This window comes from Protopterus annectens, chromosome 8.part1 (genome assembly GCF_019279795.1).
Source record: "Protopterus annectens isolate FY-2018-M chromosome 8.part1, PAN1.0, whole genome shotgun sequence".
Lineage (NCBI taxonomy): Eukaryota > Metazoa > Chordata > Ceratodontiformes > Protopteridae > Protopterus > Protopterus annectens.
In genome coordinates, this window is record NC_056742.1 from 469,848,970 (window position 1) to 469,863,931 (window position 14,962).

At 41.0% G+C, this 14,962-nt stretch overlaps 2 protein-coding genes across 2 annotated transcripts in view; one reads left to right on the forward strand and one right to left on the reverse strand.

Annotated features, from left to right (window-relative positions):
- FTO (FTO alpha-ketoglutarate dependent dioxygenase) overlaps positions 1 to 14,962 on the reverse strand; it is a 1,656,404-nt gene that overhangs the window by 1,296,589 nt on the left and 344,853 nt on the right. The gene's annotated exons all lie outside the window — the stretch shown is intronic.
- LOC122810063 (mitochondrial inner membrane protease ATP23 homolog) overlaps positions 12,874 to 14,962 on the forward strand; it is an 88,359-nt gene continuing 86,270 nt past the window's right edge. The window contains exon 1 of the mRNA XM_044081556.1: positions 12,874 to 13,038. Coding sequence (XP_043937491.1) covers positions 12,874 to 13,038 — 165 coding nt within the window. The remainder of the gene's footprint in view (positions 13,039 to 14,962) is intronic.

A 14,962-nucleotide genomic window follows, 5' to 3' on the forward strand; every position in this document is an offset into this window, starting at 1 on the left:
CATCTGAGAAAGGCTCGCACAGATTACCGTTCTACCAACTTTGCCCAGACTGTAGGGTAGATTCACTACCACCAGTCAGTTATTACAAGGCTCTTAAAAGGGTATCCAATTACAGCGAGAGAAATTAAAATTAATGTTGTTTCTTTCGGCTTATCCCGGTTAGGGGTTGCCACAGTGGAAATCCGTTCTGCTAATGTTTGGTAGTGGATTTTTACGTGCCGAGTTACTAGCCCTGACGCACAACCTTCAACGAAGGCACGCCCATTCACGCATGCCTCTACACAGAAGATGCTCTAGCTGAGAATCGAACGTGTCAACGTCTTGCTGTGAGGCGACAACGCTACCGCAGCACCACTACTGCGGATCTGAAATTAATATTAATACAAATGGTAATGTTGACCAAACAGCCAGGATTTCAGGAGTGGCCACGGTTATCACCAAATAAATATATGCAAATACTCTCAAAGCTTAAATATTTTCTAAAAGGACCAGCCATGATGAAAACTTTAAATATATTTAATAATAAATAAAAAAAGAACATGAAAATACTAAATATCTACTAACAGTAAACACTACAGTTTCAGCAATAGGAAACATTAAAAATAATACAGCTGGACAGATTCACACAGATACAGAAAAGCAGTACATAACTAATCTCACTATATATTCCTGTGTAATCTAAAGAGTTACTATTCCCTGGTTCACTTACTAGGCAAGATGAAGTAGGTGAGGGATCGTTCTATGTCAGGTTCCAAAAAACAGAGTGCTCAGTCTGACTGACAGACTTGTCAACATAACATCTAAATAAAGTTCTAGGATAGCTTACAGAATGACACCACATCTGGTCATCTGACTCCGTTTCCCACACTATCACCAACATTAGAAGCTGTCAGTATTTTAGCACCTATGAGTTACCATACGCACAGATAGAGCTTTGCTCAGATCTGCTGCATCTCCTGGAAGTGATAAAACAATTTCAAACCTCTACCCTTCCACAGTAGCAATTAGCTCCCTTCTAGAGACAATAAAGAAGGCTTCCCAATACTTAGTTTCCCAGACATTTTGTCTCTGGCTGTAACCAGAACTGTAAGATACAATCTTTATAGCCTAATTTAATTTCAACTATTTTCAAAGTTAGCGGGGACTGAGACTAACCTCTTCTCTTCCTGTATCCTCTGTTAAAACATACACACTTAATTCATTTACAATACAGTCATGATCCACTGTTGGTACATTTTTAGCACAAGCAACTTTACAAATACATTTTCAACACAAGCATCTGTACAAATCAGTTTGATATACAAATGACATACATTTCTTTACAAAATTCCTCCCAGCTGTGCTGGCATATGTTACACATCCACTGCCCTACTTCTCCTGGCATAGTGGGCAGTACGTCCTACCACCACAGTCCATACCATCCTTGAATATTTCCTCTCCACACCTGCATACGATTTTTGCCCGGGTGGTTCAAAACAAATATATCCTACAGGAAACCCAACTACTATCTTTAATCAATAATGTGAAAGATTCACCTGCAGAATAAATTACTGACTATAGTCGGGGGGGGGGTCCACTCAAGACTTCACTGAGCTTCAAGAATGTCTGCTCACAAGTTAATATCCAGATAACTTCATCTGGCCTGCTTTTGGGAAGGTAAGGTCTTTAAGGGAAGCGGCTATTGTACCATAGTGAAAACAAATTCTCGATAGGACCCCACTGTTACCAGGAATGCCCTAACTTGTGTTCAGAGTAGACCATTCCCATATAGCTTCTACCTTGGCAGGCTGTTGCCGAATCTCATCACTACTCATCTGATGGGCACAGAAGACCGTTCTGGCATTCCTACTAGATATATATATATATATATATATCCGTTAATGGTTAACACTGCCCTTAACTGTCTGCTTAGAACTTCCCTTGTGTGCTGAAAGTATTCCTGTCGAGACTGGCTAAAGATAGTGATACTGTTTTTATAAGCAATAGAACTGTCTAATATTCCTGCCAGGATGTGATCTACTAGCCACTAAAAAGTTGCGTAGGCATTTTTCATTCTTAAGGGTATCCTGATAAATTCATAAAACCCAAATGGGGTGAAAAAAGCTGGCTGCTGAAAAATTATGGGTACCTGCCAGTAACCTTTAGTTAGGTCAGTGGAAGTCAGACACTTAGCCCCATGCAACTGTCACGTTCTGGGCATAAAATAAACATTTTATTATGTGGAACTATTTACTTCCCTAGAGTCTAAACAAATCCTAGCACTCCCAATCCTTTTGTAGCACCAGCACTACTGGTGATGCCCAGGGATTAGTGGATTCCTGGACTATCCCCAGATCCCAAACCTCTTGCAGTTCTTCTCATGTGATTTGCTTAACTTGCTCTGGCACCCTGCAAGGAGGCTGTGTGGTTGTTTGTTGGGTCTCTCTGTTCACATGGTGCCTAACCAGTTGGGTAGATAAACAGTGGACATGACCTCAAACTCTGGCAGTAAAGTTCAATTTTCCAGAACCTGTGCAGAGGTTAGCTGCTGAGGCAGCGCTACCTTATCTGGTAAAGTGTCAGACTGAACCTCAATAAAAAGGTATACCATAAGGTCCTCTTCTGATTCCTCCTGTAGCCCACTGCAGATACCATCAGTGCATGGCTTCATCATATTAACACAGTAAGGTTTGCATTTCATCCTCCTGCTTGGCAGCTCCATCACATAATAAACACGGCTTATCATCCTCAACACAGTGCAAGTTTCTTCCCATGCTACCTGAAGCTTATTTTGCTGAAAAGGAAAAAGCATAGTTACCTTTTGTTCGACAGTATATTATCAAAGTCTGGCTGCCTGGGCATTGTTAAACTTTTGTTGCTGTTATGCCTGTGCCAGGTGACCCTGGTGCCATCCCCATGAGCTGCTGTGTAAATTCAGTATGTCCTGCACAACAGACTCCATGTGGGAATCATACTCCTTCCACCCATCACAAATTAAGTCTAGATGCTCAATCGCTTTGTGACCAGAATGGAAATTTAACAATAAAAAATGTAGATTCATGAGGAAGCTCCCTGTACAGAAAGAAGAGGTGGGGCAAGAACATGTCCGATCCCACTTCAAACTGAACGGTAAATGCTCTCAGTTTGGTCTTAATTACACAGTTATACTTCCCCATCAAACACTTGTCTGTGGATGGTAGGGTACTAGTTTTTAACTGCTTCACACCACAGTATCTCCACAAACATGTCAGCAGGTTTGTCATGAGGTTAGTACTTATGCCTGTCAATAATTCCCAGGTAAAAATATATCTTGCTGAAAATTTCTAATAGAGCATTTGCCAATCTTTCTAGCGCTCACGGGATAAAATCACTGCCTCAGTAACCTAGTGGCATAACACCCTAATACAAAGACAGAGCTCCTACCCATGATGCATTGAGTACTAAGAGGCCCCACAATACCCATGGCTACCTTGTAAAATGCATTAGCTTTGCCTCCTGCCTTGTCAGGCAAGGTTCAAATGACAAATTCACCACCGTAACAGGTACAAGCAAGCAAAATCTGAGGGTAATGCTACTCAATGCTAGAAGTCTAAACTTCAAAATGCATTCACTCGAGGCACTCCTTAAAATGGAGAACATCGACATCTGTGCAGTGACAGAGACCTGGTTCAAGGCTCCAGAGAGCACCTCTCCATTACCAGGCTATAATTCATACCACACATTTCGGCCACATAACCTGGACCGAAACACTAAAGGTGGAGGCGTGTCCATATTCATTAAGGATATCCGCACCTCCAGGCTAGTTGCTCAGCATGATGCATCCAAGATTATCCAAGTGCAACTAACTCTGGGTAAGACAGCAATCCAAATTGTAACTTGCTACAGATCCACCACCATGCCCCAGGATTCCCACTCCTCATTTCTTGATACACTTGAAAATATTAGGGTACAGCCCAACACCCTCATAATGGGCGATTTCAACTACCCAGCCATTAAATGGGAAAACTACTTATGTACCAACTCTTTTGCTCAACGTTTTCTGGAATTCATAAATTCCAATGCCTTGGATCAACTTATCCACACCCCCACAAGGGGCAGCAATATCCTACACCTGGTCACTACCAACATGGGCGACCACACCAGAGGTTAATTCCTCGTTGATCAGATCCGACCACAAGCTAATCACCCTAGACATCCAGATCCCGCCCCCACCCCCAATAGGGAAACCACCGTAAAAAATGTCTATAAAGCCAACTTCATGCTTCTTAAGACAGAAGTGGCAAACTTCATGACACCCATGCAGATGGACAACAGAGGTACGAATGCTGAATCATACACAAATGCACTTTATAAGCACTTACACAAGTGCATGGAGTGCGCTATCCCTAACAGAACCAAGATACTTTCCTCCAAAAAAAAGGAAGCCAATCTGGTGGTCCCCTGCCATAAAAAAACTGTACAACAGAAGAAAGAAACTGTTGCAAAAAAGAGTAAAATCCCATGATTGGAGGAACTCCCTGGTCAGCCTCAGTAAGACACTGAGATCCCTCATAAAATCCTCCAAAGCTAGTTACGAAAATAAAATTGCCACTGATTCAAAAGACAACCACAAAGCCACAAAGCATTCTATAGCTGTGTCAAGAATCGCAATGGCAACACTCAGATCTGCTCTGAGTTACAGCACAATGGCACTAAATATATAGAACCAACTGATATTGCCAACATCCTGGCAGATAGGTTCAGTGCTAACTTTACCCCACTCTCACCCCCTAAAGGGCCCATCTCTACACCGGAAGAATGCAAAGTTCCTGTAATCATGGCTGACAGGTAAAAAACACACTCTCCAAAGCCAAGAACACAGCATCCATGGGACCTGACAACATCTCAGGCTGCGTTCTACATGAAATACAGAATGAACTGGCACCCCACCTAAGCACCATGTTCAATCATAGCCTCACCTCAGGCTTTGTGCCCACTGAATGGCGCACAGTGACGGTTATCCCACTCCACAAAGGGGGAGCCACCACGGACTTCGGGAACTACTGCCCCATTAGCCTAATGAGCCTGGTCTGCAAGGCCATGGAACTTATAAACAAAGACATTGGTAATCTCCAAACTCTGGACCTCACAGAGTTCGGGTTTGTAAAAGGCAGATCATGTCTCCTAAACATGATAGTCTTCTTTGACGCAGTCACCAAAGCCATAGACAAGGGTAAGGTGGTTCACACAGCCTATCTAGATCTCACCTAGGCTTTTGACACCATCCCGCACTCTGGAATTATAAACTCACTAAACTAGGTATAAATCCCTATGTCACAAGATGGGTTGCCAACTGGCTCACTGAGAGAATCCACACAGAGTAAATAGCAGACACCAAACCAGACTTCAGACCAGTGACAAGTGGAGTACCAAAGGGTTCAGTCCTGGGTCGTCTCCTGTTTGGTATCTACTTTTCTGAAGTACGGGCTAACACAGAAGGTCTTTGGCTAACTAAGTTCACAGATGACTACAACCTAGGAGACATAATCAAAACTCCTAATGATGTGGACATCCTACAAAAGGGCCTCACTGAGACAGATGCCTGGTGTCAAAGCCATGGACTCAAGCTCAATGCCAAAAAGTGCATTGTCTTCCCCTTTGGTAAAAACTCTGTAACCATAAGCTACCACACAGGTGGTAATTTACTCAACACCGAAAGTGTGATAAGAGACCTTGAGACACAGGTGGACAGTAGTCTCTCCTTTGATAATCACATCGCCACAGTAGTCAGGAAATCCTTCTACGTGGCACACCTCATCACAAAAGGTTTCTCATCCAGGAAAAAAGAGGTCATTGTTCCCCTCTACTCGTCACTCATTAGACCCATTATAGAGTACAACGCCCCTTTTGTTATGTACCTCACAAGACATCTACAACAACTGAAAAGGCCGCAGAAATACCTCACAAAGAGGATTACTGGCGTCCAACAGATGCCCTACACAGACAGTCTCAAAAACCTCCAGCTTTACTCTGTCGCATATCGCCTACTCGGAGGCGATCTCTGCCTAACATACAAATCTATGTCAAACCCAGAGCTGTTGGACATGCTCCACTTACAGAAATGCCAATCCCTCCGAGCTACATGCTCTAGGGACCTAAATCTTGTCACCACAATAAACAGAATTTGCTGGAGGGATAGATTCCTGTCCCAGAGACTTCCCATATTCTGAACAAACTACCTATCTACATCAAACAAAGCTCCTCATTAGCACTCTTCAAGAAAAATCTTGATGACTGGATGGGAAATAGGAACTTTTCCCTGTGGGTCACCTCTGGGGCTCTGCTCGACAGGGGCACAGGAAAATAATTTTCTTGGGTGGAGAAAGCCAGGGTACCTTTTTGGCTAGGCTTATATAGGCTCTAGGGTCAATAGCCTAGTACCTACCTATGAACCTTCTGACACTGCTCCCATGTCTTTCAGTATCCTGTCACATCATTTGCAAAATATGGCCAACAGAAATTTTGCACATGTCTCCTTTTTGTATTCTTTATGCCTAGATGACTGAACAATGGAATGTTGTGGGCTATGGTCAGAAGTGCCTGACAGCAGACCTTTAGGACTGCCATCTGTTGCATTACTTCTCCCTATACCTTCACTTTATGGGTCCATTTTCTGCACAATAACCCCTACCTCAGTATGAAGACTTTGGGCCAGATTCAATAAAGCCTACACTAAGTGTACACAGCATACATTCAAGAACATCCCTACCACATTTTCTGTGCTTTCTAGTCACTCAAAGATTACACAAAGTATACACGTAGTCTACTCTTTGTGGTAACCTTTATGTATCCCTGTCAATATTTAAAGCTGCAAGAATATCAGTAGGAAAACTACAATTAGGAGGAAGAAGGTGCGAGTTATGCCTGTGTTATCTGTTCACTCAGAACAGTGCACATTTAGTGTAGGCGTTATTTTATCCTGGGGTCTCTCGACCCTTGACAGTAAAATGTTTCCTTGGCCAACTCTTCCACACTTAATAAAATGCAAATTGTATAAGCAGTGCATGTCACAATCCCCTTTGTTATTATCCTCAGTTGTCCTCCCATAGGACATCTATTTTATTTATTACTTTAGGCTTTGCTGAGCAGGGTAGTCTCACTGATGGCAGGCTCAGAAGTACAGTACCCTTTGTTATGCTACACTACACTGGCAGGCAAGAAAATGAATCTAATCACCTTGTGTGGGAATACAACTCACAACCTTCTGATCTTCCAATATCAAAGGCATGTGTTACCTTTTGGGCATTCACACTGTGTATTTTGATAGTCTAGTGTCTTTTGACAATTGTATCCTAGATTTAGGCTTACTCTTACCAACTATATCTTCACCTGAAGTAGCTCCTTCAAGAAGAATTCCAGTATCTTTTGACTCCTATGGCTCAGAACCAGGTTTGCTCTCACTTCACTCATTTTAATGAAACAGCCACGTCACTAACCTCTATTGGAGGTGCAAGTGATGGCTGGGTCTCTCCCCTGCAGCCTTCCTCACATGCCTGTTTCCATACCTGGCCACATTTACACAGATTACTGTGTTACAAGTTATTATTCTCCAAGGCAACTGCTAAGATATCATTAAAAATGTCGCTTACCTCACTGCTACCCTTTTCAGTACAAATAAATGCTTGCCAGTAGGACATGAAAAGAAGTCTCTCCCATGGCCCTAACTGGGATGGACTGTATAGTAAAGTGCAGCGTGACAATAGGCTGTGCGCCTCATGCAGTATTCCTCTTTGTAATAGTTTGTTTAGACTACCACAGTATCATCCAGGCCTTTGGAGAAATCTAAAGCAACTGCAATTTCAAGATAACCCACTACTAACATAGTGTTACATACTGTTAATAACTCTCTCACGTGGCTTTAACTCCACACTCCATCTCTGTGGCCATTGTATGTGCATCACTTGGTTACACTGGAAATATCTAACGCTAGGCCTACTGGGTAACTGGAACCAGAGACTTTCCCTTTGCCTGTGAAACCTGATGTGATGGTTTAGACTTTTAGTTCTTTTTTTTTTTCCTTTGTAGACTTCTTGGAAGAATACTGCTATGTATCCAAAGTTGTTTATTTAAAACCAAGTATAAAGACAATATATCCAAATGATTAGCGCTTCCGGGTGTTAGCCCTTCGTCAGATAAAATTCAAATGACACAAAACACAATTTAAAACAATGAACAACCAATCAAATGCTAATAGAAAACCCGCCTATTTTTCAGGGTGGGTTTCATCGGGATGACATCATTCAAGCCCGGTCTCCTGTGTGCCATGAGCTCTATAATCCACCTGGATTCTATTAACTCTGTGAGTTGTTTGATGTCCCCCCCTCTTCTATTAAGTTTGACATTGACTATGGCCCTAAATCTAAAACTGTGAGTAGGATTATCTTTTACATGTCTAAAAAGGGCATTATGTATATCCCTGTTCCTGATGGCTGACATGTGTTGTAGGACCCTTACTTTGAACATATTGTTGGTCTTGCCCACATAAAAACACGGGCAAGACATACAGTCAGCCAAATAGACAACATCTTTGGTTCTACAAGTAATAAAAAAGTTTTTCCTGTGGTGGGATGTGTAAAGGTTGTATCTTTATGAATATGTGGACAAGCCTTGCACATCCCACAGGGCACACTACCAGCTTGTAAGATAGGGGTAACTGTATCGTTGGAATGTTCTCCACATAAAATATTTTTCAAATTCTTGTTTTTCCTATATCCAAATCTGGGACAGGGACCTACTATATTCCTGATCCTATCATCACTGATCAAAATATTCCAATTTTTCTTAACAATTTCACTAATCTCTCTAATGTTACTACTATAGGTAAACATTATTTTAGATCCATGATCACCTATTCCATCATGTGGGGATATCATTGCTACACTGTCGGAACGGTGTAGCCATGGTTTATATTTCTGTCCCCTCTTGACCATACTGTTATGAACAACCTTATTTACCATGCCTTCCTGATATCCCCTATCATGGAGAAAACCTTTCAGCCCGTAAACTTCCCCTTCAAAACATGAGTCCTCTGTGCAAATTCTTGAGATCCTGCCCAGTTGTCCCTGCACTATATTGGGGAAAGTATAGCGTGGATGCATGCTATCAAACGACAAGAGCGTGTTTTTCCAACAGTCCTTCCTGTGTAGGCTTGTAGAAAAGCCTAAACTGGTATGTTCTATGGAGACATCCAAAAAATCTATTTGTGTAAATGATGCTTCCTTAGTAAACCTGAAAAAGTCAGTGGTGGAGTGTAGGAAGGTGATGAAATCTTCCAATGAAGATACCTCCACCTTCCATAAAATAAAAACATCATCCACAAACTTTTGTAAAGTCTAATACTGGGCTTCCACTCATTGTTGTTAAGAATATGCTCCTTTTCCCAAAAAGAAAGCACTAGATTAGCATAAGTATTGGCACAGGGTGTACCCATAGCTACACCCTGTGCCTGTCTATACAATTTTGTGGACCCAAAAATACATTATTTTCCAAGACCAAACTCAGCATAGTTTTAATCAAATCTATCTTCTGGTCAGTGACATCACTCTCCTTCAAAAGTTGACTAATTGCTGTAATGCCATAGTCATTATTAATAACTGTAAATAAACTCTGCACATCAAGGGTTACCATGAGATAGGGACCCTCGGGAAGCGCCCTTTCCACCTCTCCTAATGCCTTTAAAAAACCTCCAGTATCTGTCAGAATATTATCCATACTATCGACATGTGGCCTAAGTGTGGTTTCCAGCCATATGGAGGCGTTCTCAGTGACCCATTTCCTCCCTGACACTATAGGTCGCAGAGGCGGGTCATTCAATGATTTATGAATCTTTGGTAGTCCTTTAAAGAGAGGTGTAACCACTCCCTCTATTCTAAGGAAGTTATAGAGTTCCACGGTTTGTGGATGATGTTTTTATTTTATGGAAGGGGGAGGTATCTTCATTGGAAGATTTCATCACCTTCCTACACTCCACCACTGACTTTTTCAGGTTTACTAAGGAAGCATCATTTACACAAACAGATTTTTTGGATGTCTCCATAGAACAAACCAGTTTAGGCTTTTCTACAAGCCTACACAGGAAGGACTGTTGGAAAAACACGCTCTTGTCGTTTGATAGCATGCATCCACGCTATACTTTCCCCAATATAGTGCAGGGACAACTGGGCAGGATTTCAAGAATTTGCACAGAGGACTCATGTTTTGAAGGGGAAGTAGACAGGCTGAAAGGTTTTCTCCATGATAGGGGATATCAGGAAGGCATGGTAAATAAGGTTGTTCATAACAGTAAGGTCAAGAGGGGACAGAAATATAAACCATGGCTACACCGTTCCGACAGTGTAGCAATGATATCCCCGCATGATGGAATAGGTGATCATGGATCTAAAATAATGTTTACCTATAGTAGTAACATTAGAGAGATTAGTGAAATTGTTAAGAAAAATTGGAATATTTTGATCAGTGATGATAGGATCAGGAATATAGTAGGCCCCTGTCCCAGATTTGGATATAGGAAAAACAAGAATTTGAAAAATATTTTATGTGGAGAACATTCCAACGATACAGTTACCCCTATCTTACAAGCTGGTAGTGTGCCCTGTGGGATGTGCAAGACTTGTCCACATATTCATAAAGATACAACCTTTACACATCCCACCACAGGAAAAACTTTTTTATTAAAGGCTAGGGCAACTTGTAGAACCAAAGATGTTGTCTATTTGGCTGACTGTATGTCTTGCCCGTGTTTTTATGTGGGCAAGACCAACAATATGTTCAAAGTAAGGGACCTACAACACATGTCAGCCATCAGGAACAGGGATATACATAATGCCCTTTTTAGACATGTAAAAGATAATCCTACTCACAGTTTTAGATTTAGGGCCATAGTCAATGTCAAACTTAATAGAAAAGGGGGGGACATCAAACAACTCACAGAGTTAATAGAATCCAGGTGGATTATAGAGCTCATGGCACACAGGAGATCGGGCTAGAATGATGTCATCCCGATGAAACCCACCCTGAAAAATAGGCGGGTTTTCTATTAGCATTTGATTGGTTGTTCATTGTTTTAAATTGTGTTTTGTGTCATTTGAATTTTATCTGACGAAGGGCTAACACCCGAAAGCGCTAATCATTTGGATATATTGTCTTTCTACTTGGTTTTAAATAAACAACTTTGGATACATAGCAGTATTCTTCCAAGGATTTTTTTGTTGAATTGCTGTTTATTTGTATCCTTTGGTTGAACTACATCAGCATCGAGCATTGTTTTTTGGATTTGTCCTTTGTAGACTTGGCAAGTGAACTGCTCCTAAACACTGGACTGCTTTTAAGTCACAATTTGGGCCGAATAGGAACAGCAAATATACATCAGTAAACCTCATGTCAACCAATGGATAACCAAACAGCTCACAGAAGGAACACATGAAGTCAGGATAGGGGACTCTACTACCACAATAAGGTCAGTCACCAACAGAGTCACTTAGGGCACAGTGCTAGGGACACTTATTTTCGGTATCTACTTTTCAGAAGTCAAAACTAACACGAAAGGCCTATGGTTGGCCAAGTTTGCAGACCACTACAAGCTCAGCACAAGCACAGAATCATCCAAGGACACTAATATCCTCCAAGAGGGCTTGTCACAAGCTAATAATTAGTGCCAGATCCATTGTCTAACATTGAATGCCAAACAATGTATTATACTATCCTTTGGAAAGACAGCCAACCCTGCAAAATACCTCATAGACAATACACTTGTTGGTTAGGGACCTGGGAACATATGTGTGCAGTGATATGATCTTTGACCATCATGTGTCCACTGTTGTAAGGACAACATTCATTACTGCATAACTCATATACAAGACTAAGGCACCCAGGTCCAAGGATGGCACCATCTCATTGTACTTAGCTCTCATTAGGCCAATCATGGAGTACAATGCTCCCTTTGGTATGTACCTAACCAGGCATATGTAACAACTGTACCATTCCCCTAGACAACTCACAAAAGGAATACATACAAGGCATAAACCACAAGGAATACGCAGACTGCTTTAAAGCTTTATCTTTATACTCAGTCTCCTACAGACTACTGAGGTGTGATCTATGCCTGGCTTACAAGGCATCATTTGATTCAGTGCTAATGGGCTTGCTGTACATGTGCAAGTCTAATGGAATTAGAAATACCTGACTGAAGGACCTAAACCTCATTTGCAACATAAACAGAAAATGTTTGTAGCGACAGGTATGTGTTTCAGAAACCATCCCTACTCTGGAACAGGCTTTCCATTTATGTTAAATGAGGTATGTCACTGATGGGGAATTAACAATTTACACCTGGACTGGCACCTATGCTCCTATTGGACAGAACTGCTTGTAAATGCTCTGCTTACTAAACCCAACTATGTGCCCCATGGGTAATTTATCCTGTCATTTACATATAGGAAACCATAGGCAGGCTTAAAAAGGCCTCCTAGGGCCATTAGCATTGTAACTGCCTAAGAACCTATGATCATGAAGAAGAAGAAATGACGTAACTACAAAGTAGTGAACTAAACACGTACAAGTTTTGTCAGCAATTCATTTTATTCTAAGTACATATTGCCTAATAAATGTGAGCAAAAAGAACAACATTCAAAGAGAAATAAAGCAAAAAGAAAGTAATCATTATGAGGGAGATGATGAAAAGAAAAGTGGCTTGCTAAGTAAAAGACCAGCTCTGGTCCAGCTTTTACTTAAGTGCAGAACAGAAGTTGTGTTAAGAAAGGGAAAATTAAAATGGAAAATAAAACACTGCACAATACAAGAATTAACCAGAAGAGGTTAGAGAAGACTGGGAAAAGATAATGGGAAGGGACTTTATAAATGAACAACGGGAAGAAATCCGTACGGCCCCCAAAGTATGCAACAAAGTCCAGTAAGTTACGACTTTTTGCAGTGAAGTGTTTAGAAGATTTTTCTACCCCGGACTTCAGAGAATTCTTCCCTATCCTTTCAGCAAATTCTAGAAGTGTGATGGCGAAGAGAAAGGTGAGCAGAAACATTTTTACGACTGTAACAAGTTGGCAGATTCTAAAAGTTTTTTTTTACAGAGTATGATGACAGAAATGTTGAGGAAACAAATGGTTACATCTAAAGAAATTATTCTTTTGAGCCAGAATAAAAGATATGAGCTGCCTAGACACAGTTAACTTTATTAAGTTTAATTTTACTGGCTGCCAAACAAGCAACTACTAGGAAAAAATGGAAATCAAACTATATTCCCATAATACTGGAGGTTCTGGATATTGTACAATAAATGAAAGAACTGCTAGTGAGAACTTTCTTTAGAACTGGGTAGGATTAAATTTCATAGAAATAAATGGAACAAAAAAAACACAATGCCTACCTAGAGGAACTAGAATCACTCAGTATTAAACTCAATGCCATGTTCTTACACTATCCAACTATGGAGTGGGAAACCTACACCACCACTAGTGCACAAGCATACAGATTCCTGGACTTTGTCAATACAAACATCCTGGAACAATTAGTCAAGAGTACCCTCTGGGGGAAATATCTTTGATCTTGTCCTTACTAGTAGGAGGACATCCTGCACCATCTCTTGCATATGTTAGTTATTTGTGAGGTCTGAGTCCATAAAGCAGTCTCCTACAAAATAAAAATTAAACCAGACACCCTTCCACCCAAAGTACCCTTAGAAATTTCTCTAAGAGAAACTACCTTCTCCAAAGTGATACACTGCCAAAATTCAAATCCCAACTAAACTTCGTTAACTCCAGTGAACAAGTGGAAACATGCACTACCACCCTATACGAGTATGTAAACAGCTGCATAGATGCAACAGGACCCTGTAAGGACAAATGCAGGGCAAACCCCAGAAACAAACTCCATGGTGGAACCATAAAAATCAACAAGTGTTACAATAAAAGAAACAGAATTTTCACAAAAAGTATGGGGAGTAGTTCCCAGAATGCCAGAGCCATCATCACTGAAATAAACAAACAACTCAAGAGCTTAATAAAATCTATCAAAAACAAGTTTGAAGCTAAAATAGCTTACCCAAGCCAAAGACAATCACAAGGCCTTTTTTAGTTATGCTCATAATCTCAGAACCACAGCACAGCAATGGGCTGAAATGACTGTGACTGATGTTATCTACACTAACAGTGAAAATACAGTGAACCTATTGGCCAATAAATTCAGCTCAAACTATATACCTCTCTCCCCTCCGTCTGTCCCAAAAGATACACCTCCAGGTATCACACAAGACCAAGTCTTAAATGCACTATCAAAAGCTAAAAACACTGCATCGATGGGTCCTGACAATATCCCATGATGAATTTTAAATAGCATGAAGCATAATTTAGACAATTCCCTAACAACACTGTTCAACCTCAGCCTCATTACAGCTTTTGTACCAAGTGAACGGAGAACAGTTACAGTCATTCCTCTGGACAAGGGAGGACCTTCCACAGACCCAAGCAATTATAGACCCATAAGTCTGATCAACCTCATATGCAAGGCCATGGAAATACATACCACGAAACTAATTAACATGGACATAAGGAACCAACAAACACTGCCCCAGGGCTGTCTCCTGTACTATTAATGAAGACACGCAGCTCCTAAATGCTTTTTACCCATACATGGGTCCCCTCAAATTATCTATGGTGTAATCCCAGTTATTCTCACTAGAGGTAATATAATTAATGATCATGGGATAGGTAAGGGCAATCTAACACCAAATGGGAGAGGTTAATTCAAGTACTGAAAGAGAAACTGGCTAGGCTTAAAAATGGCCCGTAAAGGCCGATAGCCTATTAACTGTGAACCTATGAATAACTCATTTAGAATAATGGTCAGGAAGGGGAGGGGTGAGGTTTAAGGGAAGGCAGGAATTTGGCAATGTATGTAAAGCAGGAGTGAATGAAAATGATTAGAAAGAAGCTAT